Here is a 27,861-nt window from a genome sequence, read left to right as displayed (position 1 = left end):
AAATCATTGTAATAGAGTACTTCAGAAAAAGGGTAGAATATGGAATCGTTCACGCCATTAGAAGATCTATGCCAATTATAAACAACTTCAACAAATATTTATTAAGCATCCACATTTATTTCTTACATTGTGTTAAACAGTAACAGAGATACATAGATGAAATAAAATATGTTTCCTGCCCAACAGAAATCACAGTCTAGTCAGGGTTGCACCATTATATATATAAAACTATAATATAAAAGAAATACATCTGTAGCTAAATAATGTTAATTAATAGATCTATGTCAACCTGAAAAAATCTCTAGTGAGATGCCATAGGAATCTGTATTCAGGCTCCTGTTCACTATTTTTATCCATGGCTTGGGTGAAAACAAAGAGAGCATTCTTATCCAATTTTCCAAATATACAAAGCTTGGAAAGATGGCTAACTTGATGACAGAATCAAGGTTTTATCTCAATAATTCATTTTAACAAACGTTTATCCATACCCTACTGAAAGTGATTCTGGGTTAGACAAAAAGTTTGAGATATAGTTCCTGCCCTCATGAAGCTTACAGTCTAGTAGGGAGATATGATCTATACACAAATAACTGTAATACAAAAGTTAGGTGATAAGTGCATAAAAGAGATGTCTATAAAATATTACAGGACATCTGAGCAAGGAAAAGTTTGACTGAGAGGATCAGTAAAGTTTCCTGGAGGAGGTGGCATTTGAGCTGGCTTTAAAGAATAAGCAGGATTTCAACAGGTATGGTTTGAGGGAAGGGAGATTGAGGGAGTGGCCTCTTAGATCCAGGGAAAAGCGCAGCAGGGGAACACATAGCATAGGGATTTTACCTTAACTGAGATGTAAACTCAGTCATCTAATGGGTTTTTCTCCTTATCTCTTCCCTGCTTATTGATAAAACATGGGGTTTTAATTATTTCAGTTTTTATAGAAAGAATATTTAAAGCATCGATTTTTTTTTTGTCTTAACAAAAGAGTATCACTTTAGAGTATAACTAAAAGAGTATCTCTGTAACTTTCTAAGTTGCAGAGAAGACACCTATCTGCATTGGGTGTTCCTTATAATGAAATCATGTGTGGTGAGAAAAAATAATTAGTGTGATGATAAGATTAGTGTGATAGTAAGTAGGATCAGAGATTTAGAGCTAGAAGGGACCTTAGAGTTCATTGAGTCCAATTACCTCATTTTACAGGCAAAGAAACTGAGGCTGAGAAAGCATAAATTATTTACCCAAGGTCACACACCTAGCAAATAGGTGAAGCAGGATTCAAATTCAGCTCTTACTGACTCCAGATCCAACCTTCTTTCTACTAACCCACATTATATTTTACCAATATTGACAATGAAGTCAACTTTAAAAGTTTTCTATCATCCCTGCACCCTTAACTGTTGTCACAACCTTCCCTTTTCAGTTGTGTGTTTCATTGTAGGCTGGCTTATAACGTCCTTGTTTTTGGCAGCATCCTGATGCAAGAAAGACCAGACAAGAGCAAAGGAGGATGATTGATATGCTGAGTGCTACAGGAACCAGCCACATGTTTGAAGCCACAGATTCCCCAACAGTCCTCTCTTCTTCATTTTCAGAAGTGTAGTTCTGGCTGTTGTACCATTTGGTTTCATTCAATAGCTGTTTGCTACTGTTGAGATGCTGCGGAACAGGCATACGTGAAAGTATTTTTGTTTCTATAGTCTTAAATGCAGGAGAAATTGTCCTGTTACCTGGACTATTGAGGAGATCAGGACTGGGTGAAGCCATATTTATCTGTGTAGTAACTAAGTCGTTCAGTGGAATGGATGTCGTCCAAGACTCTGTGGTTGCGGCATTGGAAAAACTAGTATTGCTGGTATTTAAAACCAGATCTTGATATGTGGTTGAAGCTGGAGCCTCTACTGACAGTAACATGGGGCTTACCATGGTAGTTATATATTTTTCTAAATTAGCAGTCTTTATATTGGTTAGCCTGTTCTGTCTATTAAATGAAGAATGTGTACTTGGATCTTTGATAGATGATTTTTGAAAAACAAGCAAATCTGGATTAATACCTGCAAGGCAAATAAGATGTCATTGATAGTCTTTCTGCTTTAAAGGAAGAGTTGTAGAAGTGTTAGATTTGAGAAAGTTTCTTAGAATTTATCACTGTGTAAATTTACCACTGTGATAACACTATTTGCAAGTTGTAACTTAAATTCTAAAAGGCGAGAAACATATTGATGAAATTTGAATCCATTGTAACTTATAGAATGATTCCCACATTGATTGAAAATCTGGTTAAACATAACAGAATGATTTATGTTCATCAGTTTCTACTGATGAGTTCAAGTTACCAGACCTGGGTGAACTACATCCCGGGGTACTGAAAGACCTGATGAATATAATTCCTCAGCAACTACAAGTGATCTTTAAAAAAATCACGGAGAGGTGACACAGGATTGGAGATAGATGAATATTCCAATTTTCAAAAGGGGGAGAAAGTAGATCCTACAAAACATAAATTGATGAGTTTGACTTTGATTCCTGGAAAAATCTAAAAATTCATTATTAATAATAGGGATGGGTTTTGAACATTTAGAAAAGAAAACCAATTACTGAGTCCCAGCGTGGGTTCATAAAAAAAGGATCATGTCAGATTAACTTGATTTTGTTTTGTAACAAGGTTACTGGTAGACTAGAGTAATGCTATAGTTAGGTTAGTGAATTTAAAAATTTTTAAATAATATTTTATTTTCCCCCAATTACATGTTAAAAATATTTTTTAAACATTTGGGTTTTTTTAAAGTTCCAAATTCTATCCTTTTTTCCCTCCTTTCCCTGCCCCCCAGATGATAAGCAATCTAATACAGGTTGTAAATGTGCAATCATCTAGAACATTTCTGTATTTGTAATTTTGTACAAAATCACAAGAAAAGAAAGGAAAAATAGTATGCTTTAGTCTGTAATCAGACCATATCTATTCTTTCTCTCGAGGTGGATAGCATGCTTAGTCATGAGTCTTTTGGGCTTGTCTTGGATCATTGTTTTGCTGAGAATAACTAAGTCATTCACAATTCTTCATCGTACAATATTACTATTACTGTGTAGAATCTTCTCCTGTTCTGCTGACTTTACTTAGCATCAGTTCATGTAAGTCTTCCCAGGTTTTTCTGAAGTCATCCTGCTTGTCATTTTTTATAGCACAATAATATTCCGTAACAATAACATACCACATGTCATTCAGCCATTCACCAATTGATGGGCATCCCCTAGATTTCCAATTCTTAGCAATCAGCAGTGGCATTAGTAGATCAAAGAGTATGCATAGTTTTATTGCCTTTTGGGCAATAGTTCCAAATTGCTCTCCAGAACAACTATATCAGTTTACAACTCCACTAACAGTGCATTAGTGTCCCAGTTTTCTTACATCCCTCCAACATTTATCATTTTCCTTTTTGGTCACATTATAGATGTGAGGTGGTAACTCAGAGTCGTTTTAATTTGCATTTCTCTAATCAATAGCGATTTAGGGCATTTCTTCATATAAATATAGATAGCTTTGATTTCCTTATCTGAAAACTGCCTGTTCATATCCTTTGACCATTTATTAATTGGGAAATGGTTTGTAAGTATATTTTAATACAGCAGTTTACCTGAATTTTAGCATTTGAGAAAAATCTCTCATGATATGCTTTTGATCAAGATGGAAAGATCTGGGCAGGATACAAATCCAGTTAGGTGGATTTGAGGTAGCTGAATAACTAGAAACAATGAGTTAATGGAAGGGAAAGCCCCGTTAACCTGTCTTTGTTCCTAAATTGTTCAACATGTTTATCAATAACTTTGAAAAAGGCACAGATAGCATACTTATGAAATCTGCAGATTGGTGAAACTGAAACATCTTGGAGAACAGAGTAAGGAACCAAAATGATCTTAACAGGTTAGAGCATTACGCCAAATATCTTGAGATAAAATATAAACAGAGGGAAAAAAAGATCAATTGCACAAGCAATAAGGGAGGCCTTAGTTAGACAGTTCATGTGATAAGGATCCAGGTGGGTTTAATAACATACCTCCCATTTCTAGAGTACTCCAAGGGTTTGAGCATTTAGAAAAGAAAATAGTAATTACTAAGCACCAGTGTGGGTTCACAAATATTTTCCTTATAATAATCCATTGAAGTCAGCAGTCCAGACATCATGAGCCCCATTTAACAGATAAGTAAATAGGGTCGGAGTGACTTGTAGAGGATCAAATAGTAGCAGGATTCAAATTCAGACCCTCTGATTCCAAATCTGATGTCTACCTCCAACTCCTGCTACAGTAAAGTTACCTTAGTGAACTATGAGTTTAACATGAGTAAGCAGTATTATATAGCAGCCCCCCAGAAGGCTACATTCAGAGAGATATAATACTGAAAATGAGGAAGGTGCCCATTCTGATATATTCTATCCCCATCAGACCCCATCTGGAGTAATGTGTTCAGTTTTGACACCCACAAACCAGGGCATATCTAGAAGAAGGCAACCAGGGTGATGAGAGCACTAGAGACCATGACACACGGGAGGAAAGAAAGGGGATATTTAGCCTGGATATGAGAAGGCAGTGCCTCAAATTGCCTGTAGGACCTGGGGATCACAGATCATAGGATTATAGATTTAGGCCTGGCAGGAACCTTGGAAGCCATCAAGTCCAATTCTTTTATTTTGTAGTTGAGGAGACTGAGGCTGAGTGAGGTTAAATATCTTGCCCAGGATCATACAGCTAGTAAGTGACTGAGATAGGATTTGAACTCATGTCTTCCTAAACCTAAACAAAGTTCCCTCTCCACTGTACTATCTCATACTGAACACATCCCAAGTCAGATTCTTCTTCTGTGTTGTCCCTAACTCCCACCACTCCCAAGACAAGCCTTTTTAGATCAGTGATACACCATCACTACCATTCTTTTAGTCATTTAGACTAGACATTTATAGCTCATAGTTTTTGAGGTAGAAGAGACCTTACAAGGTCTCTTAATGGCCTATACACCATTCAGTCCAACACCTCCCTTTTTACAGATGAAATGAATTTCATTCTTAAGATACAGTAGTATCCTAGGATGAAGAGCTAGAAAGGACCTTGGAAATCATCTCTTCTAACCCTTTCAATTTAACAGATGAAGAATAATACTTTTAAAAAATCTTAAATAAGAACATGGTCTTCATACCATGCCATTCTTGACCTACTGCTGATGAAAATTTCATACCTGGCCGTGGATGGATACCTTTTTTAATAGTCTTTCTGGGGTGCATGCTCCAAAGGAGTTCAGAAATAAATCAGAATAAATAAATGAAAAGGTCTGTGAGTACAAGAGAAGACTTGTAAAATAAGATGATGTGAGGCCTATGGAGTAGAAGCATGATGAAGTGGAAATAATGCCAGATTTAGAGTTAAAGGACCTGAGTTCAAAACTTGCCCTTGCCACCTACCAGCTGTGTGACCTTGAATGAGTGAATGAAGGAAAGAATGAAAGTTATTTTACATTCTCTGGGCCTGAGCTTCTTCATCTGTAAAGTGAGAGGATTGGATTACATGTTCTCTAAGATCCCCTCCAATTCTAAATCTATGATTCTATTACATTCCTTCCTATAAATTTTGAATGTGAAATGATATTAAAATAGCTATATGTAGAAATTTATTCAATGAACATAGGTAAATTTCTTCTATTTTGCTGCAAAGTTTTCTCCCCTTTATTTATTTGTAGGCTGGGTAATAGTATAATTAGATAGACTCGGAATGGTTGAATGGATAAACTCAGATTGGTTGAGAATGGTTCAGTGTTGGTTTGACAAGAGGTGTCCAGTGGAGTGCCACAAGGATCTTCGCAGGCATATCTAGGTGCTTTAGGTAGCTACTCAGTATGTGCTTTCTATACTACTATTAAACCTAGCACTGAGATTTTCTCATGGAACCCTTATTTTCATTACATCAAAAAGAGGGGCAAAGCACATTTTGGGAAAAGCTGGTATAGAATTCCCTCTGCCCAAACATCCTACCTTTGCAGGATTATGGTTTGGATGTTCTACATCCTCAGAATGCTGTTCAGTTTTTCAACTTGAATTACTAAAACTATATTTAATAATTTAATTAAATGATGATCTAACTGGTTTACTTCCCTCCACCTAAATTAATTAGTTTCTAAATTAAGGTGTTAACAAAATCTTTATTTCCTGCAATAAAATGTCAACTTTGGATTTTGTTCAGTTCATTTAGCATAAATGGAGGAGAATATTATGTTAAAGTCTTCTGTTCTCTTTGGAGGAAGGATGCTATTTGAATGTAAGGTTATACTTCGGTGTTTATGATTTGGTTTTTTAACCTGGCATGGACTTTTTATCATTATATTTAATAAATTAAAGGGAACTAAGGTGTTTGACTAAATGCAGTCTTTATACATTAATTTTCCTTCCTGGATATCTCATAATCAATGTTTGCTTTATGGAAAACTGTTTTAGGGGACAGTCTATCACCAGCCACAGTGAGTTACTACTCTGGTCTCACCAACAATGGTCTTTTAAAATCAAGAAATACCCTATAAATCTTTACCTGCTGTGATGTTGTACAGAGTGGCACTATGCCTAGGCTGTAAGATGCAACTCTCCAGGGTAGGGCAGTAAACATGAAGGCAGTTGACATTGTCATGGATGGGATCATGGAAGAAAATAGCCAGATTGCAGGGAGCTGTTAAAAAAATAAAAAGACTGAATATTTGAAACTTTCTTTTATTGCCTGCAAGACTTTGACTTCAGCCCTGTTTATGCTGCTTCAAAGAACAAAGGATAGACTCATTTATATAGCAGAGCTCAGTTCTGAATGACATTATGAACTTGATTCTTGTCATACCCATCTTTCTGTGGACCTGAAAGATAGGCAAGCTGCTTTACCTTCTGAGCCTCAGGCTTCTTATCTGGAAAATGAAAGTGTTGGATTATATTTTTCCACAGTCTTTTCTACATCCAGAGTCTGACCATCTATGACCTGAGATCACTTTAAGGGAACTTTTAAAGAAATTCTCTAATAAGCTCAGAGAGAAAACATTCCCCATCTGGTAAGTGGGTCCTAGATTGTCTGAGAAAAGAAACAAGAATAGCTTAAGCCTCTACTATTTGCCAGGCAGTATGCTAAGAACTTTACAAATATTTCATTTGGTTCTTTTTTTTTTCTTTCAATTCTGCATCAGTTAATACAAATCTTTTTTCTTTTTTTAGGCAGTTGGGGTTAAGTGACTTGCCCAGGGTCACACAGCTAGTAAGTGTCAAGTATTTGGCCTGAGGTCGGGTTTGAACTCAGGTCCTCCTGACTTCAGGGCCAGTGCTCTATCCACTGTGCCACCTAGCTGCCCCTTACAAATCTCCTTACAAAGTCACTTTTTAACTCTTCCCAGTTTGCAAAGTATTTACATACATTATCTCATTTGAGCTTTACAACAATCCTGTATTTTCACATTCTATGTATGGAGAAACTGAGGCTCAGAAAACCTAAGGGACATATTCATGGTCTCACAGATAGTGCCAATGAAAGGATCCAGGCCCAGCACTCTATCTACTATATCAAAGCATAGATATGCAATGAGTCTACTTTCTTTGGGCAAGCATTCTTTTAAAATTTCATAGACTCTCATGGTTGTAAGGGCCCTTAGGGGCCATCTAGTTTATAGCTCAACCTACACTTGACAAAAATCCCCCATACAACATGCCTAACAAGTGGTCATCTAGATTTTGCTTGAAGACTTCCATTGGTAAGGAAACCAATTTCTTTGGAATCAGCCTATTCTACCTTTGAATAACACTAAATGTGAGAAAGTTTTTGATGTGATTATTCCTAAATTTGCCTAGTTACAACTTGTACCTACTGCACCTAGTTCTGCCCTCTTCCACTTAGCCCACAATACCTCTCTCCACAAATCCCTTCTCCAGGCTAACCACAGTAAATGAGTCACCCCCAATACTCAAGTCTACTTCACTTGAGATAAATAAAAAACTGTCATCCTTTCAAGGTGGCACTTTATCAACCATGCACAAAGTATGAATAATAAACGGGGTGAACTAGAGGTCTTAACACAGGAGGCATAGATATCACTGGGACTTGGTAGAATGGAACTCATGACTAGAATATGATTCTATAAGGGCACATTTTTTCCCCCAAAGGAGCAAAACATATAAAAGGAGTGGTAGAATAGCACTATATATGAATATATCTATATATCTATATTTATATACATATTTGGAAATCCAGGAACCCAAGGAAAGAAACACGATAAAGAACATAAATAGAGAGAGAGAATGTTTATTCCTGTTAGAGTATCCTACACACCACCTGGGCAAAAGGAGAAACTAGATGAACTGAGGAAACAGATGACAAACCCGTTACAGAAACATGACATTGCAATGATGGATTACTCCAATTATCTGGACATCTGCTAAAGCTCTCTTTACCAAAGCAAAATAAACAACAGCAAAAAGCAAAACCTGATAAATTGATTACCTATCCTAATGACAATTTGAACTTTCAAAAGGTGGAGGAGAGGAAAAGAGGAGCTGCCATTCCAGATCTGATTCTAACCAAAGAAGAACTTATTGCAGAAATGAAAAAGCTGAGGGTGGTGGTAGGGGATGGTGGTGGTAGCGAGTGAGATAGAGAAGAAGAAGAAAGCTGGACATAGTATGATATGTACTTTAGATTTGGGGAGTGCAGATTTCAGAGGATTCAAATAAAAGATACAATCTAATGGTATAGTAAGAATGAAATCCTGCATACTTCTGAAATCTTGAAGGAGAAATGAGATGAGAAAGAAAAGATGAGGAAAATTAACTAAAAATGTAGGTTCACAGGAAATTACTGTCCATCTTATATTTTTAAAAGACATTTGTTGAAGATGGGAGCAAGGATAGTAATTGAAAATGAGTACAGAAAACTGGCCAAATACTAAGAACCTAGAGTAAGATAAGGCTGACTAGTTATTTAATAAAAAACAAACGAACTGTGTTTGGGAAAAGAAGATCAAACAAAAGAAATGCCATTGCTTGGAGGTGAGGGTGATTACAACAGATATTGGTGAAAAGGCTGAATCTGACCATCTACCATAACTCCCTCATTCTTAAAAAAACTTGAATAGATCTACCATCCCTACCAGTTCCAGTGGTTCCCTATTGTCTCTAACAAACTGTAAACTCATCTGTTTAGCTTTTTAAAGCTCTATACAATCTGTCTCCAGCCTGTCTTTTCCAGTTCCATTGGACATTACTACCTCTTCCTTATTCTGCATCTAGACAACCTGGCCCCCTCTCTGCTCCTCACATAGGAACACTCCCTCTCTCTGTGCCTCTGCAATAGCCATCTCCCAAAGCTGGAACACTCTCTCCTTAACTCTAACTTCCACTTAACTCTAACTTCCATAGCTCTCTCTTCCTTGTATCTATAAGCTCATACACCATCTTCTGCATGAAGCTTTTCCTGATCTCCCCAACTGCTAATCACCCTTGTTCCAAAACTTTGTATTTAATTACTTTGTATTTATTCACTTTACATTCATGCTTTATATATTTTTATATGTACTTATCTCCATCATTCAGATATAAGCTCTTTCTTTGTACTTGGATTCCTAGTGTCTAGCACAGTGCCTGGTACATAGTAGACTGTTCCTATATACTTTCTAATTGATTGATTGATGGATTGCTCCACTTTAAGCTATCATCTTATGTCTTACTCTTTTTCTCAGACAAATTCCTAGGAAAAAACCTTGTCTCCAGTTCCTTTCCTCTCACTTCTCAACCCTTTGCAATCTGGCAACCAAACTTATCGTTCAGCTGAGATTGCTCTCTAAAGTTACCAGTGATTTTTTAACTGTCAAACCTGATGGTTTTTATTCAGGCCTCATCTTTTTGACCTCTCTGCAGCATTTAACACTGTTGACCAACACCTCCTCCTGGATATTCTCTCTTTGTTGGATTTTTATGACTTTACCCTCTCTTGATTCTTTTCCTATGCATCTCACCATCTTATGAGTTCCCTTTGCTGATCATCAACTATATCGTACCCACCCTGCCCCCCACTCCCTCAACTTTAAGTGTTCCCCAAGGTGCCATTCTGGGTCTACTCTCTCTGTGCTCTCTACTTTGATGACCTCATCAGTTCAAATCAGTTAAATCATCATCTGTATGAAGCTGGTTCTCAGATCTATATATTCATTCCCAGTCTTTTTCCTGAGCTCCAGTTGCATCACCAAACTGCCTATCGTACATTTTAAACAAAACGTTCCACAGACATTTTAATTTCAACATGTCCAAGACAGAACTTCATCATCTTCTCCCCAAACTCTTCTTTGTAACTTCCCTATTTTTTTCCCCAAGGGAATCACCATCCCTCTAGTCTCCTAAGTTTATAACCTCAGTGTTATTCTTTACCCCTCACTTTCTCCCTTTCTATCCAATTAGTTCCCAAATCTTGGGAATTCTCCCTCCACTATATCTCTTGCATCCATTCCCTTCTCCCTGTTCACTTAGCTGCCACTTTCCTTCTGCCCTTTAACATTTCTCACCTACAGTTTTGCAATGAAATCCTCACTGGTCTCCATGCTTCATCTCCACCTACAACTAACTCATTCTCCACATAGCTGCCAGGATGATTTTCTTTAAGCACAGGTTGACTGTGTCTCACCCAGTAAAATTTAGTGGGTCTTTGCTAATAGAATCAGTATAAACTCCTCTGTTTAGCTTTTAAAGCCTGTCACTACCTGTCTCCAAACTACTTTTCCAGCTTCATTTTACAATGCTTTCCAGTTACTATAGCAGCAATGGTAAAGTGTGGTCTACGGACTTTGAGGGTCCCTGACACCCTTTCAGGGGATCAGTAAGGTCAAAACTATTTTCGTAATAATACCAAGATGCTATTTGCCTATAAAAATTATCCTGCCTTTTCCAATTACATGTCTGTGTGAAGCTGGATTTTCTTCATATTCTTCAACTGAAACAACGTATTGTAACAGAATGCAGAAATGAAGAAACAATGTAAAGGGTCCAACATTGTTATTTTAAAATAAATTTAATACTTTCAAAAGTTGCCTGTTTCCATTTCAAATATGGTAAATATTGATAGATATAACCATTACAAACAAAAGCTCTTTGGAGTCCTCAGTAATTTTTAAAAGTCTAAATGGGTCCTGAGAACCTCTGTTTTACAGGCCAGCCAAATTTGCCTTCTTGGCATCTGGTATCCCTCATACTTGACAATCCACTTCATATCTCTGCACCTTTGCAGTGATTCCACATTCCTGGGAAGTATTCTCTCTTCACTATTGTCTTGAATTATCTCTTCTTTCTTTCTTTTTTTTTTTTTGGCTAGGCAACAGGGTTAAGTGACTTGCCCAGGGTCACACAGCTAGTAAGTGTTATGTATCTGAGGACGGATTTGAACTCAGGTCTTCCTGAATCCAGGGCTGGTGCTCTATCCACTGCATGACTCAGCTGCCCCTCTCTTATTTCTTTCACAACTCAGCTGAGTAGCTACCTTTTGTATGAAGCTTTTCCTGATCCCCCCAATGCTAGTGACTACATTGAATTTATTTAGTATGTATTCTGTATGTACATACATATGTATATATTGTCTTCCTCAATAGAACATAAATCCTCTGAGAGTATGGACCATTTCCTTTTTGTTTTTGTATTCCCAGCACCTAGTATGGTTCCTGGAACATGGTAGGCACTTAATAAAAATGCTTGTTTATTGATTTATTGCTACCTGCAGATGGCTGGGAGTTGGATATGAATTTCCCCCTTTGATTTGGCAAAGATGAAATCTTCCTTCCTCCTTCCATAATCTAGGTAAGTGTATTTCAATTAGGAGTTCTAGCGAGCGAAAACTGGAGGCATGATTCTATCTTTTTTTTTGATTTCACAAACTGGTATCCTCCTCTTCACCTAAAAATAATCCAGGATTTTAAAAATCCTCATAAGCTCTATAGCAACTATATTTATGAGGAACTATACATTTTCACTGCTCAGGCATACCACCCACACTTACCATCCTTTGTAAGACAACAGTTCCTCCCACACTTCTGGCCTGTGCTTTCTGAGTAATATTTTAGGAACTGGGCTCCAAACTTCTGAGATTCCTCCAGGTCAATTAGGAAACCTGGAAAGCGTCGGATCCAGCAATCCTTGTAAAACACAGCGGGTGAACAGAGAGCATCCAAACGCCACGCCATACTCAGGACCAGCAGCACTTCTGCTGCTGCCTCCACCATGCCACACATTTCCTCAGTATGAAAAGTTCAAGACAAGTCTTTTTTCCAGCATAGAAAGATGTGACAAGTCTTTGTTTAAGAAAGAATTTTTTGCGTGGTGGGGCCACTGCTAAGACTTTTCTTGATGTGCGGCTGCCAGCAAGCTAAGTCAGTTTGGAGACCTGCATTTGGTTTTCTTTCTTTCTCTCCAAAATGAGCTCCCAAGGGAATGGCACGTTTCCTGCTGTCTTTCTGGATAGTGTTCTCTTGATGCCTTGTTTTTTACTCAGTCACAGAGAAATAGAGCCTCTGTTGTGTATTCCCTCTTTCCCTGAAATTGAACAGTCACAGAAAACCTTTACTATGGAAATATAAGGACAAATGGGGAACATAGGAAAGCTTCTGTCTGCATACAGTGTTTCACTGACTTGAGCTTCAGATAACAGAATGGTCCTGGTGAGATTTCACTTCAAACAAAACAGATGAACTGTTATTTGTCTTTAGGTTTTTTTTTTTTGGCATACTTATTAGCCTTATTTCTGTCCTTGAATTTGTTACTTTCTCTGCCCTTACGAGGGTTTGCTCTTACAGTGCCTGGGTTTGCTTTCTGCTCCAAAAAAGCATTGCTATCTTTTATATTTAAACAAATGCAAACCAAGAATGAAAAAGTTTACTCTGAACTTCACTCTTTCCAGAGATGACAAACCGAGAAAAAAGTGGTGCTACATTTCATTAACAAACCTGCTAAGATGTCTACAATTCTACAAAGAGGAGTTGTTACTTACCTTGAGAAATGAAGGGAAGAGCAGATTTCTTAATGCTTACCCAAATGCATTGGACTGCATTTTCTTAATACCTGCCTGATTTCTGTGTCTGCTGGATGCTGGAAGCAAGAGAACAGTACTCTTTTCTTTAGGGCACACTCATAGTTTGGTGGGAACATTGCATATTCTTGACTGAGGAATGGGAGGCCAAAGGCAGCAGAGGAATTAAATTATTATTTAAATGTCCCCTATTAGCGATGGCTTCAGTTACATTTTCAAAGGCAGTACCACAGGAATGGCCTTCCATCTCATGGTCACCAAAGCTGATGAACTCTAACATACTAAAGAAGTATTGTTTTGTTAGTTTCCAATATGTCTAATAATGATTACAATTGGAGTAATAGATCATTTTGTTAGTGCTTTAAGATTTACAAAGACTTTACATGTGTTATCTCATTAGTGACACACAGCTTTTTTTTTAACGAGTACAGACACAGTATTCTCTCTCTAACCTCCTGTCTAGTGACTCATTTATTCAGAATACAACAAGCAGTTTTTAGAAATCATTCATTACAGCATTTTCTTTCTATTCTTTACTAACAATAGACAAGTTACTCTATATAGCATATAGATTCTTAATGCAAAAAGGAGCAATGAAGTTAAACAGATGCCTATTTTTAAGTTTCCTGTGATTCTTGTTATAGTTACAGTTGAAAAAACCTAACATTGTACTTTCCTGCAAATATGTATTGTGTCATGCATAATCACCATATAGCTAGATCAAAATGGTAAGATAGACCTTTTATTCCCATATACACTTTAAACAAACCTGTCTTACCTGCAGAAGTCAGACTCTTCCACCTGTTCAAAGGGAAGGGGGAAATGGCATTTTCTAAAGGGAAGGCAAAAAGCTGACATTCAAGATTGACTCTCCATTGTTCATTGTTCTCTGTTAGAACAGACTTTCAGTTTTCTCATTACTCCTATATCTAACATGATTTACCAAGACTAAAAATACTTACACAAAATGTACTTTCTCTTTTTATAAAAAAAAGATACACCATTCCTCTTATGATAAGAAATCATTCTTCAAAGTTCTCAGCTTCCCTGAAAGGACGATGGAACAATCCAAAACCTTGCTAGAGTAGAGGACTCTCAGTTATTAACCCCTTAGATGTCTAACAGGGATAAAAAAGAACAGAAAGCTATTTTTGATGGAATATGAAAGTTCCAAAGACCAGAACCATAATTAAAAATATGGGTATTACGTCTCACTCCTTATGACCAGCTACACCGGAAAGGAAGGAGTGCAATTGGACTGGGGTGTGGACATGAAGAATAGAGATTTCAGTTATGTACAGGTATAATGGGCATGTCCAATCTCATGACAAATTATCAAACAAAGCAGCCATACTTAGTGATCATATGTAATGAAATGAAGAAACCAGGAAACAGATGCAACTCAGCACAAATGGTTATATGTAGCTTTTGGATCACAGGGTCATAGAATGAGAGCTGGAAGAGGCCTGAGAAGGAATCTAGTCCGACTTCTTCATTTTACAGATGAAACATTGAGGCCTAGAAAGGTGAAGGTTATACAGGTACAGTAGCAAGTGGCTGAGTCAGAATTTGAGCCCATGTTCTCTGATTCCAAATCTGGAATGCTTCCCTACCATACTGCGTCTCTGTCACACTGCACAGATCCTGACAAATATATTTAGACTGCAAAATGCTATTTGTCATATTGCTATAATAATAATTCCTTATATTTATACAGAACCTTCTTGGGAGGAATTCAAAGTTCAGAAGACTATTGCCTCATTTTTCATCACAGTTTTCCTCTGGGAAAAGTGCAGGTTGAAATTAGCTTCATTTTGCAGCAGGGAACTCTGTCCAAGGTCACTTAGAAACTGAGTGGTAGATTTAGACTAAAAACCCAAGGTCTCCATAGTTAAATATAAAATCCAAAACAGTATCCAGTAGACTGGACTTCTGTGAGAAATGTAAAGAGACTCAATTTTGCAGTCCACATAGTTTGATTTGCAGATACTGGCATAAATGAAATTAAACATTCAGATGACTGAAGTCAATGGAAGTTTTGCCTGGGTGAAGTCTATAAACTTAAGCCAAAAGGGAAAAATTTAAGACTGAGTGCTACATGTAATTGACTTTAGCAGTCCCATATGATATCTTTTAATAGTATGAAACTATGTGCTTTTTGTGTTTAAAAACAAACTCAGAAATAAAGTTGTCATAAAAATTCCTTTTCAAAGAACAGAATGCAGAACTATATTTTTTGGCAAAATATTTGAAATGTGGGATATGAATAGGCACTCTCTCTAACACAATTTTCAAAAATCTCATTTTCCCCTAGGTTTTATACCATTCTAATTTAGATATTTTAGGTAATTAATTGTCTTATTCAAAGTTCAGAGACTCAAGAGTTTATCTTTCCCCTAAATCTTTCCTCTTCCTGCTTTTACTACTTTTGTCAGGGACACCCCCTGCCTCCTGTGGTCAAAACCTTGCTGTTCTCTGTGACTCTTCTATTTCCTTCACCCCTCATATCCACTGTTCATGTCCTCTCAATTCTAACTTTGAGATAGCTCTTGTATATATCTCTTTAGTCCTTCTGCCACCTAATACACTAGTATAGGTTCCTGGAAGGAAGAAAGGAAGGAAGGAAGGGAAGGAGGAAGGGAGGGAAGAAGAAAGGAAACAAGTATTTATTAAGTGCCTGCAGCGTGCCAGACGTTGTGCTAAGCGCTTTACAAATAAAATTTGATCATCACAACCCTAGGAGGTAGGTGCTATTATTATCCCCATTTTATAGTTGAGGAAACTGAGGTGAGTGGAGGTTAAGTGACTTACCCAAAGTCACACAGCTAATTAGTGTCTGAGGCTGAATTTAAACTTAGATCTTCCTGACTCCAGGCCCAGGGCTCTAACTACTGCACCATCTTGCACCCAGTAAGTCATAACTATTTACCTTCAATCACCTCCTAATAAATTTTTTTTGCCTCCAATATCTCCTGATATCCAGCAGTTCTTCACATCTGCCCAACTAATCTTCTTTATGCATGGATCTGGTTAGAGTACTTCTTTCTCCTTGAAGTTAACCAGAGATGTTGCAGAGAGAGGTGAAATGGACAGGTGTTGACACCTTATTGGATGGGGGAGGGGGTTTGAGAGAGAGTGAAGAGTCCAGGATGACCCTTAGGTTGGGAGCCTGAGGGTATGAAAGTACTAGGAAAAGTAGGAGGAGGGGAGTGATTAGTGGGGGAAGATAATGAGTTCTGTTTTGGACATGTTGAGTATGAGAGGTCTTTGGACATCCAGTTTGAGGTGCTCAAGATAGAACTGGGAGTGCTCTGGCTGGAGACAGAAAACACTTAGAGGGTTACAAGAGGTGATTAGGAGGATTTGAAGTCTTTGAAGGATACACATATTGTGCCAGAACCAGGGTTAGTGGGGGCTCTGCTAGGCCCCAGGTGTGGGTGGAGTCAAGCTCTAACAAAGAGACAGAGTGAGGCTGTACGCTGGAAAGGCCTTCCCAGGCCTTCCCAATACAGCCAGCTGTCTCAGACATGCTGAAGGCATGTCCCAGATGAGGCCAGGTCCCAATTTGCTAGGCATGTTACTGTGGGGTCTGGGGAACAAGACTCTGTTGTGCTGAGGTCCCTTCTGTCTCTGGGGTCATCATGGGGTTTAGAACTTCAGGGAACCTCAGAGTTGGACCTCCTGTCCAACTCCTTCCATCATGGGAGGGAATCAGGCTGGGAGAAGGGAAGGAACTTGGCTGGAGGCACACAGGCAGTAAGGAGTGGTTATTTGTACACAGCTTTGCTATATTTTCATATTCATTCATCCTCCATTCCTGCCTGGTTTCCATCTTCTGTACACGTTTGGAAAATTTTACTTTATCTTCCTTTCCAAATGTATCCTTTCCCTTCCCCACCCAGAGGACCATCCCTTGAAGCAAAGAGCGAAAAAGAGAGAGGGAAAAAGGTTGATAGTAAAAAGAGCTAGCCTTTATATAGTGCTTTCCATATGATTTCAGTTGGACCTCACAACAGCCCTGGGAGGTAGGTGCTATTATTTATCCCCATTTTATAGATGAAGAAACAAATTTAGGGTTAGGACGTAAGGGTGTTGAGAGAGGACTAGCACTCTGCTGTGAGGGCTTGCCTAGCCCTTTTCAGGGCTGCTTATCCACCTTTGGTACCCACCTTTCACCCAAATCTCACCTGTGGATCCGAAAAGCTGGTCACAGCCCCATAAAACCATCTGGACAGAAGGGCTAAACTAAGTTGAAGGTAACTGACAGGTCTCGAACTCACTGATAAGTTAGGGGGATGTTTACCAAAGCATAGGGAGAGTCTCCCTGGTGAAATGGGAAGATTGAGAACAATTTGTTTCAATGGCCACGAAGGCAACTGAAGCAAGACCTGTGGAGCGTTTAGAGCTTGGTCAGACATTGAAGATGCTAAGGTCGTCCACTGCATCCTGGACCATCACCAGTCTCCTGAATTTTGTCTTGACGCTGGACTTAGATGACTCTGAAAGAGAGAGTGAGGCTGATGTCTTTGTACAACTCTGTCTCACTTAAATCCAATTTACCCAGCAGTCAAGACATCATCCCATGATGTCATTGGTCCTCTTTAAAAACAAAGGATGAACAACGAGCATATCACATAGAGTACCCTGCTGGCACCATCAGACTATTTTCAGCCTTATTTCATCTTGCTCCTATATATGAACTCTACCCTCCAATCAAATTGTAGTAGTCTCTGTCCCATGAAAACACCTTGTAGTTTGCTCAGACTATTCCCTGTGCATACAATGCCCTATATGACTACTCCTCTGTCTGTTGAATTCCTATCTATCCTTCAAAGCCCTACTCAACAGCCCTCTGCTCCAGGAATTCTCTGACTCCCCAGTTGGCAACGGTTTCCTTTATCAAAGCAATTTGTGCCTCTCATATGTTGTCATGTAATTTTTGTTAGTTGAATAGATTTCCTCCCTCTAGTAAGAACTGTGTGTGTGGGCCAGACAAATTAGGCACGGGTAGAACAATGCTGGGAGAGAGAGGTACAAAATGACTGATGATGGTATAGACAGTTGGGCCCAATGACCAAGATGTGATTAGAACAATCTGGTAACAAGTACTGTAAGTTGATCAGGGGCTTTTTTTTTCGTTGTTCTACCTAGATTCATGTTGCCACCTTTTAGCTAGTTTATTTAGTTTAGCTAGTTACAATATCATATTTTTACTATTGTTGGAGAATCTTAATTTAAAGCCACTAGTTTGGGATCATGATTAATTAATACCTGTTGCACACTTCATTGTACTTAATTTTCTTCCGCTCTATGGTCTGGGAGTTTTACAGATCATGCCTTAGGGTGAGCTTCAAGGTTTCCAGGAAGCATGCCATGAAACAATTCCGACAACTCTCAGGACTTGTAGGGGCTGAATGCTGAAAGGCATCTACTTAGAGATAATGAAGCAATCCCTTTTGGTCCACTAAACAAGAACAATGCCTGAACTAGTGGTTATTTAAAAGGGACTGACCTGGCCTTGGTCACTTTATTCTCTTCCTAGAACTCTGCAAATAGTCTTAGGATTATTTGACTCTATCCCTAGAAGGGCTGGTGCCCTTCTCTACTTCTTGGAAGAAATGTGGAAACAGAAGGATGTGCAGCCTGGGCCTTAGATTTCTACCTTCTTCTTCAGTTTTATTTCCTTCCTGATCCCCAACATGGAAATGTTAGCCTGGGAGGCAACCTTTTGAGTTTAAGAGATCCAGAGTTCCTGGGTCCATTGACAGTGGTGTAGGGTAGCCAGGCTTGCCAGAGAACATGGACTCAAAAGGAATTATTTAGACAGTTCAGAGCCAAGGTGAAATATAAAATCTCTATTCAATAGTCCTAACAATTGGTTTCTATATTGATGGTTTTAAGTTTCAACCTCCTAGGAAAGTATAAGTCAAATCAACAAGCATTTATCATGCCCTTACAATGTGCCAGACACCGTGGTGAGTGCTGGAATCCAAAGCTAGATGGTTCAGTTGATTTCTGGTTCTGAAGTCAGGAGGACTTCAAATCTGGCCTCAGATACTTAACCAGCTGTATGACCCTAGGCAAATCACTTAACCTCTGTTTACCTCAGTTTCCCCAACTGTAAAATGGGGATAATAACAGTACCTACCGTGAAGGGTAGTTGTGAAGATCAAATGAGATAATAGTTGTAAAGCACTTAGCACAGTGCCTGGCACATAGTAGGTGCTTAATAAATGATATTATTATTATTATTATTATTACTCAAAGAAAGACAAACCCAGTCCCTGCTTTCAAGGAATTCACAATCTAATGAAGAAACAATATGAAAACAACTACGTATAAATAAAATATATTCAGGATAAATTGGCGATAATCTCAGAGGAAAGGCTTCTTGCAGAAAGTGGAATTTTAGCTGGTACTTAAAGGGAACCAGAGAAGCCAGGAGATAGAGGTGAGGAGTGAGAAAATTCCAGACATGCGGCGCAGCCAGTATAAATGCATGGAGACAGAATGCATGCAATAGCAAGGAAGTCATAACTTACAGTTATCTCTGTTGTTTCTTTAAGATTTCATCCTTCAAATGTGAGTTTGTCTTTTGAATTTAGCCTGAGGGTCAAATCCAGCTTGAGCCCCTACTTTTGTAAGGCCTTTTCACTAAGAATGGTTAAGACCCCTATTTCAGAAATATCCAGAAATTTAGAAATATCTAGAACTATCCAGGCAAAACTGTCGTGAAGGGAATTATTCTAGTGTTGTAATGGTCTTTTGGTAAATAGGCCAGCTGTGTGTTTTGATTTCACAATCCTACCTCAACAGAAAACCTATTGTAAGAGTTTTATAAACGATCTCATCACTTAAGAGTCTTCCATTCCTAAATGATGTTATCATCATGTCAAATGACAAAAAGCACGAAGTGCCAGTGATTCTTATTGTCGGACAAGCACCCTAGTCCAGGTTGATCCTGCTCAGATAATTCTAGGTTACTACTTTTCTAACACAAGTTTATTCACTGTGACTCTTGGTCCATTTAAAACAGTCCAGAAAACACCAGTCAGGGATGTTATCTATAATAGTCAGGGAACAAAAGCTCCCATTAATGAGAGATTCTAAAGGAACAAAGAGAGTTCACTACTTTCTGATGTCCCTATTTAAACTTGGTTAACTAATACTTTTTATCTGGGAGAGGTTGAAGTATCTAGTCCTAAAGGGTAACCAGATATTATACTATGGTAATGAATACACACATATACCTCTCTTTATTTTAATCCTTGAGGTTCCTCAGGTGGTTATAACTTTAATTACAGGTCTAACTGTGTCATTTCCCTACTCAAGAAGCTTCTGTGACTTTGCCTCTAAGATAGGATGGAGTTACTCTCTCCTTTAAAGTTGAATTTTTAGATATCTCAGGACCTATTAAATTCTTTGTAGTGGCCTTTGTCTTCTTGTTTATTCATCTCTCCAGCTTTAGTTCCTGAAATGAGGCTTTGTGCTTAGCCTTGATTTGGATTACCTGCGTTCCTGCCTTGGGATCTACCTCCTGGGGTTAGTCACCCCTCCTTACCTACCCATCTTAGATTTTTTAGGTTCATAGGATTTTTTAGGATCTTCAGGGTCCTTTATGGAGTTTTAGGACAGAGTTCTAGGGAGCTTAGGATCGCGGGGCCTAGCACAATGCTTAATACACAGTAGATGCTTAATAAATGGTAATTGAATTGATCTGACAAGGATCTGGCCTATCTCAGTCTAGGAATTGCCATATTTAAGCATGTTGCTCCCACTCCTTGATACTTCTGTTATTCCTGATGTAGATTTCCAATCACCCTGAAGGTTTTTCAGAGAAGACCTGTGCTCTCACTGCCTTAGGATACAGGGCCTGTCATGCTGGGAGGTTACCATCTTGTTGTCCTGAGTTGGTACTAGAGGGGGCCCCCCCCTTTCTTATTGCTTGTGGGTTTCTGAATGAATTTTTGTATAGTTTTGAGGCTAAAGGTAATTTACTAGACAGCTAAATCCCCCTAAGAGCAAGTTATGAGTCCTGTGAAGTGGTTGCATCATTTAAATTCTTACTATTCAAAGTTCTAACCACATGTAAAATACAAATTTCCCATGTAGAGAAATGGAGGAAAAAGAAGGCACAGAGACAAAGCTAAGTCCTGGGAGCCAGAACACGATTTCTTCTCCATCGGGGTTAAGTGACTTGCCCAGGGTCACACAGCTGATAAGTGTCAAGTGTCTGAGTTGAGATGAGCTAAACATTTTTGAGGAGCAAGGAACCACAGATTCAGTTTTGTTGCCTCCAAAATGTCATTGGGGAATTTCTCAGCCCAGAGATCCTCTTGAAGAATAACTCCTCCCACTTCAGTACATTGGACTGGAGGTCCGTAAATCAGGAGGCAAGGCTGGAAGATAAAATGTTTAATTACATCAGCTAATGGTCACTTGTCAGCTGGATAGCAACCCGCAGAACACAGGCAGATACGTGCATTTGGAGGTTTTTATACAGCCTTGGGGTTATATCATAGGTGGTTAAAAAGAGGCTGGGGCTGCTGAGCAACTTTTTTTTTTTTAATTTGGGATATCTGACAGGGTATTCGATGATTTGGAGGAGAATGTGTTAACCTTGGGGTTAGAACTGTTAACCACAGGGTCTTAGAAGTTGCCAAAGATCAAGTTTGCTGTTTTCTGTAAAGTTAATCTTGTCAGATATATTGGTCAGAAATTTTTAAAAGAGTGGAAGTTTCCTTCAAGATGGAAATCAGTCAGGCTCATCCTGTCTGATAGCCTGAGGGTCTGTCTCTGTACAACCCCATGACTGTTTTTTTGGGAGAGAAGATGTTTTCCCCAAATTCACAGTTGGCTTCTTCCACAATGTCATGTCATCCCAAACTTTCTTCATATTGAGGGACAAGATGACTGATTGGGTGGCCTCATATTGGAAGGCTTCAGTCATCTGGGCTTGGAGTAAGAAAGCCAAAATTTAATACTGACTCCACCATTTACTTACTACCTATATGATCTTGGGTTTAACCTTACCTCTCTGAAGCTGTTTCTTCATCTGTAAAATGAGAAATTTGGATTAAAGATGTCAGTGTGATGCTGTGGAAATACTGGTATATTTAGAGACAGAAAACCTGGATTTAGATTCCAGCACTACTAATTACTATCTGTATGAACTTGGGCAAATCAGCTGACTTCTGTTTCCTCATTTATAAAATGAGGGGGTTGGATTAGGTGACCCCCATGGCTTTTTCCAACTCTAATTTATGATCCTGTGCCTAGGTGATTTCTTAGGTTCAGCTCTAACATTTTTACCTATGATTTTTTGATGAAGGCATGCATAGCAAGAAGAGTTTCCAGCCCTTACTTGTGAAAACAGTGTTCATGTGCATATATATTGGTTCAAGGCAATAAAATAATGATAATGTGTGACTTACTGTCTCTTACTAATCTAGAGCATGACATTTGTTTTGCATGTTCTTTCTCCTGCAAACACCTAGAGGGGCCTCTTTCCCTAGACCACATCAGCTCACAAAGCTAAGGAATAGTATCTCCTGTCTCTTTAAAGGCAAAAAGAAGTTTCTTCTTATTTGCTACCTCAAGACACTTGCATTAAGTCACACCAAAAAGGATTTGGTGGCTACAAACTTGTGGGTTTTTTTTTTTAAACGTCAAACAACTGGAATATCATTGGAATTGGAAGGGTTCTATCACTGACAAAATGTGAGCACAGGCCCCTTTTGGCTGGCAGCCAAAGGAAAGGGTTTCTCTCCTTTAAAAAAGATCTTATTTCAAGAACACCCTGAAGGACCAAGATGTGTTAGTTGACACAGTACATTTATTTTATCCATAAGGCAAAGGAAATAGAGATAGGATGAAAATATTTATTTCAAAGTAAAATTATAACATTTTTGCATCAATTTTGGCACCTGGTCCTTCTAGTATTAATTCGACTTCCCCATCAAGAAGAGATCACTCAGAAGTCTGTTTAAGCTTTTATCAAGCAAAGAGGTCAGGATAGGGTGGAGTGTCACCTAAGTATTCCTGTGGGTTGGGGGTTGAGAGAGGGTTGTCACTCCCAGTCTTCCAGTCAGGTGATTAGGCAGCTAGATAGCTAGTGGATAGAGCCACAGACCTGAAGTCAGGAAGACCCAAGTTCAAATCTAGCTTTAGACACTGGCTATCTGTGTGATCCTGGGTAAGTCACTTAACCTCTGTCTGCCTCAATTTCCTCATCTGTAAAGTGGGGTTAATAATAGCGCCTACCTCATAGGGTTGTTGTGAAGATCAAATGAAATATGTACAGCACTTCCCCAATCTTAAATCATTACATAAATGCTAGCTATTATTAATAATAATTACTATCATCTGCAGCAGAAATCCACAAGTCTTGATGCATTGGGAGAGTACCCAGTTCCACATTTCTTGTTAGCCACTGTTAGGGCTCAGCAAGAGGGATTCTCTCTGTTATGTCTCTTTCTCAAAGTTCTCAGTGCCTCAAGTTGTGGTACATGATTGTAATGGAATACTACTATGCCATAAGAAATGATGAGCTTGATGATCTTAGTAAAACATCGCTAGACTTGCAGGAAATAACAAAGAGCCAAAAATAAGCAGAGCAATGAGAACGTTGCATACGATAACAGCAATATTGCTTTAAGAACAACTTGGAGCGAATATATCATTTTGACTGTTATAAATACCCAAATTAACTACAAAGGACATAGGAAGACGCTATCTGCATCCAGAGAAAGAACTGATAAATAGAAGTATGTATAGAATGATTTTACATATACACACACATATTTTGTGTCTAATGCTAGCCATCTCTGGGGAGGAGAGGGGAAAAAAGGAAAAAAAAGAAATTTACATGATAACTTTATTATGTATTTAAAAGGAATAGCAAGTTTTACATAATAGATTTGCAGTTCCATGTGCAATCATTTTTTAAAAAATTAATACTCTGTTATGGGAAAAATGCTTATTGATTGGGAAAAAAAGAATTCACAGTGCCAGGGTCAAACTTCCCTGTTTCCATGACTTTGGGCAAACGTCTTTTTGGATACCACAGGCACCCCTGGTGTCCTTTGTCCCTGTGACGGTCTTCACTACCTGGTCTATCAGAAGGCAGAGTGTCACATACAAATGACTTAACAAATTTGTGCAATACAAACAGTGCAACACAGCAGTCAAAATAAGGTGAATGTGGATAGTTCTGGGTGATATATTTGGAGATGGACATTGACAGGCCAGGGGGCCAACCAGGATTTTGAAGGTGCTTGAGGATTAATTGAAGGAACAGGAAAAGCCTGGAGAAGAGAAGGCCTGGGGAAACGGGTCTTTAGTGTTCAAGGTATTGTCATATGGAAGAGGGATCAGATTTTATCTGCTGGGTCTGAGGCCAGCTAGAAAAGGGGTGGAAGTTGCAGAGAGAGATTTCAGCCCCATCTAAGGAAAAATATTTTTACTGTTCGAGCTGTCCTAAAATGGAACTGGCTGCCTCTGGAGGAAATGGGTTCTACTTCACTAGAGATCCTCAGCAAAGGCTGGATGGTGACTTGTTAGGGCTTTTGTAGACGTCTTAGAGGATACTGAGGGGATTCCTGTACAGGCACAGATTGGACTATATCAGGTCCCTCTTAGAAACTGTGTTCAAGGACCCAAATCCTGTGGCACAAGGTCCCATCTGAATGCCTACATTGCCCCTTTCTTCGTTCTACCCCTTCCTCCTTTTTACTCCTTTAGGAAAGAGGTTTGCCCCTTATATTCCACAGACCTACTTTCTCTCTGCACCCCGGCAGAGATTCTAGGGGTTTTAGGGGGCACAGTGTAGGCACGTAGTGGACAAACACGCCCGCCAAGGCCGGCCCCGAAGACTAGAGGCAGATGCTGGGCCTGAGGGTCGGTTCCGCTATTATTGTTTTCTCCCGGGCACTAGCTAATGAACGCCTGGATGCAGCTTCGGAGAGTGGAGGCTCGCCTGGAAGCCCTTGCTTCCCTTTCCTAGGAAAGCCCGGTCCTCCGTGGGCAGGTCCAGAGTTTTCGAGGGTTTTGTCAGCCAGGGTACAGGAGGAGCTTGGGGGAGGAGGCAGACGAAGGATGCTCAGAACTAGGGGCCAGTGGTGCGAGCTGAACCTGACCTTCTAGGGAGCGAGGAGATGAAATAAGCTGGGGGAGGAGAGCGAGCTAGCAAGGAGGCCGAGCAAGGGGAGGAGGAGAAGGAGCAAGAGTAGGGAGAGAAGTAGAGGAAGGAGGAGCAGGACGAGGAGGAGAACGAGAAAGAGAAGCTGGAGCAAGGGGAGGAGGCGGGGGAAGAGTAGGGGGAGAAGTAGAAGGAGGGGCAGGAGGAGGAGCGAGACAAGGAGGAGGAGCAGCAGCAGGAGGAGGAGGAGCACGAGAGGGGAGGAGAGAGGAGGGGCTGTCGCGGATCCTCCCTCTTGACCCTAGTCGAAGAGCTGCACCTCCTCCTCTCCCCTCTCGGGCGGAGCCAGGGCGCTCCCGAGCCCACCCCGCGCCGAACCCGGAACCGGGCAGGTGGGGGTGGGGGGAGGGCCATCGTTTCGGGCTCACGGAGACCCCTACGCCCCTTTTCCCCCGCGGCGGGCGCCTCGGCCATGTCTGCGGAGGAAATGGTGCAGATCTTGCTGGAGGGCCGCTGCTACCCTGTGAGCAAGAAGAAGCTTATCGAGCAGAGCGATTACTTTCGCGCTCTGTACCGCTCGGGCATGCGGGAAGCTGGGGGACCAGACTCAGGGGGCCCCGAGGTGCAGCAGCTGCGGGGGCTCAGTGCCCCGGGCCTGCAGCTCGTGTTGGATTTCATCAACACTGGAGGAACTGGGTCTGACTGGTTTCTGGGCCCGCAGGGAGAGAAGGGTGGTGGAGAGGAGGAAGAGGTAGAGGAAGGCAGCTTGCTGGAGGAGCTGGTGGAAGTGGCCTCCTTCCTGCAGGTCACCCCTTTGCTGCAGCTGCTGCTGTCCCAGGTGCGATTGGACAACTGCCTGGAGCTGCACCGCCTGGCACAGGTGTATGGGCTGCAAGACCTCCAGGGGGCCTGCCTGAGCTTCATGGCTGCCCACTACCACCAGGTGCTTCGCAGCCCCCAGTTCCACCTTTTGGTTACCCCTCCACAGGCTCCAGGGGAGGCCGGTCTCAAGCAGAAGCTGAGGGAGGGCAGGATGAAAGGAAAAGCCGTCCTCATAGCACTGGGAGACTTCTTAGGGGGGCCCCTGGCACCCCATCCCCATCAGGGAGAGCCGAGGTCCATGCTTAGATATGACGAGGCCACCCTGAGGTGGTTGCCGTTGGCCAACCAGCTGCCTTCTGATCTGGTGAATGTCAGGGGTTATGGGTCTGCCATCCTGGACAACTACCTTTTCATAGTGGGAGGTTATAGGATCACCAGCCAGGAAATCTCTGCTGCCCACTGCTATAACCCTTGCAAAAATGAGTGGAGTCAGGTGGCTTCGATGAACCAAAAGAGGTAAGCACCAGATCCAAATGTTCCCATAAAACTCTTCTCAGCCCTTGGTGGCATTGCAGAGAGTAGTGATAATCTGGAGATGCCACCCTTGGGACATTGCATCAATTCATTATTCTCTGCTATGATTGGCACAGGAGATTGGAGATCAGGATTATTCCCTTAACTTTAGGAGAAACAAGCCAGGGGCTGTAGAACATATGAGCTAAACCATCTAGACAGTAAGACCCTTAATATCACTTGGCCTTTCTGTTTATGCAAGAAGGAGACACCTAGCCACATTTTCCAAGAAGGACATTTCATGAGAAAAGTTTAGATTTTCCTTTGATTTAGGTTCGTATAGTCACTGCAGCCACACATGACCAGTCTGATGGGTTATATTTGTCTGAAATTCCCAAGGGATTACTTCTTCCATCATTCAGGATCTTCTCAAAGCCTGAACATACAGTTCTTAGGCTTATAGAGTTAGATGCAAGATAGGTAAATAGATAAAGCATGCATTGTAATAAGAGCACAACTCCTGCCCTCAAGGAATTTATAATCTAATAGAAAAGGGCAAAACATAAAGGGGAGCTGCCAGGGCATGGGGGACCAGGAGCAGTAAGGTAGGGAAGGAAAGGTGGAGCAAGAATGAAGTAACAGCTGGAGTTTCCCATGATATGGTGCTCCCAGGCTGGGACCCACCAATTAGTGAGTAGGCCTCTGGATAGAGTCATCTTCCAGGGGGATAGAAAGAACCAGCATGATCTAGTCCATTTTACAGATGAGGCAATTAGGGCCTAGAGAAGTTTAGTGACTCCCCTGAGGTCAATCATACATGTATGGGAGTAAATAGCAGTGGGGATTCAAGTTCAGATCAACTAACATACTGTTGTTCTGTCTGACTCTTCATGACTCCGTTTGGAGTTTTCTTAACAAAGGTACTGGAATGGTTTGCCATCTCTTTCTCCAGCTCATTTTACAGATGAGGAAACTGAGGCAAACAGGGATAAGTGACTTGCCCAGGGTCACACAGCTAGTAAGTGTCTGAGGCTGAATTTGACCTCAGGAAGATATGTTCCTGACTTCCAGGCCCAGTAGTCTATTCATTGGGCAACCTAGTTGTCCCATATATGCCACAGTGCTTACTAGGAAATATGTTGGAATTTTATTACTGTTACCCACACGTTTCCTTAAAGAATTAAGTTTTTATTGATATCTTCTGTTTTTGACACCAGTATAGTTATCCGCAGTATCTCTCCCCTTTCTCCTCCCAGAGACCCATCCTATATAACAAATAATATTTTTTAGAGACAAAAAGACAGAGACAGAAAGACAGGGAG

At 40.2% G+C, this 27,861-nt stretch overlaps 2 protein-coding genes across 7 annotated transcripts in view; one reads left to right on the top strand and one right to left on the bottom strand.

Annotated features, from left to right (window-relative positions):
* Window positions 1–82: 82 nt before the first annotated feature.
* Window positions 83–19,827, bottom strand: MANSC4 (MANSC domain containing 4). Of its 6 annotated transcripts, XM_020977203.2 has the most exons (7): window positions 19,608–19,827; window positions 17,253–17,564; window positions 13,844–13,866; window positions 13,027–13,124; window positions 12,040–12,572; window positions 6,568–6,702; window positions 83–2,051 (listed from the first exon to the last, which is right to left on the bottom strand). In XM_020977203.2, exons 5-7 carry the CDS (start codon window positions 12,269–12,271, stop codon window positions 1,417–1,419), a joined length of 1,002 nt encoding a protein of 333 aa, XP_020832862.1. In that variant the 5' UTR covers window positions 12,272–12,572; window positions 13,027–13,124; window positions 13,844–13,866; window positions 17,253–17,564; window positions 19,608–19,827; the 3' UTR covers window positions 83–1,416. The 6 variants fall into 6 exon arrangements, with proteins under 6 accessions (XP_020832862.1, XP_020832873.1, XP_020832865.1 ...); XM_020977214.2 differs by lacking the exon at window positions 6,568–6,702; XM_020977206.2 differs by lacking the exon at window positions 13,027–13,124.
* A 5,665-nt stretch (window positions 19,828–25,492) lies between these two features.
* The window catches only part of KLHL42 (kelch like family member 42), a 29,326-nt gene continuing 26,957 nt past the window's right edge, over window positions 25,493–27,861 (top strand). Inside the window, exon 1 of the mRNA XM_020977192.1 lies at window positions 25,493–26,542. Within this exon, the coding sequence (XP_020832851.1) occupies window positions 25,677–26,542 (866 nt within the window). The 5' untranslated portion in view covers window positions 25,493–25,676. The remainder of the gene's footprint in view (window positions 26,543–27,861) is intronic.

The sequence above is a fragment of the Phascolarctos cinereus genome, unplaced genomic scaffold, assembly GCF_003287225.1.
Source record: "Phascolarctos cinereus isolate Bilbo 61053 unplaced genomic scaffold, phaCin_HiC Scaffold_1;HRSCAF=81, whole genome shotgun sequence".
Lineage (NCBI taxonomy): Eukaryota > Metazoa > Chordata > Mammalia > Diprotodontia > Phascolarctidae > Phascolarctos > Phascolarctos cinereus.
This window is presented reverse-complemented; position numbering and strand designations above follow the sequence as displayed.

What these genes read in the sequence shown, in the direction of transcription:
- MANSC4 (XM_020977203.2), bottom strand. Translation starts at nt 12,271, where the DNA reads ATGTGTGGCATGGTGGAGGCAGCAGCAGAAGTGCTGCTGGTCCTGAGT. An exon ending in CTGTTGTCTTACAAAGGATG is followed by an intron (nt 6,703 to 12,039) that starts GTAAGTGTGGGT and finishes TTTTTTTAACAG; the next exon opens with CTCCCTGCAATCTGGCTATT. An exon ending in TCTGTACAACATCACAGCAG is followed by an intron (nt 2,052 to 6,567) that starts GTAAAGATTTAT and finishes TTTGCCTTGCAG; the next exon opens with GTATTAATCCAGATTTGCTT.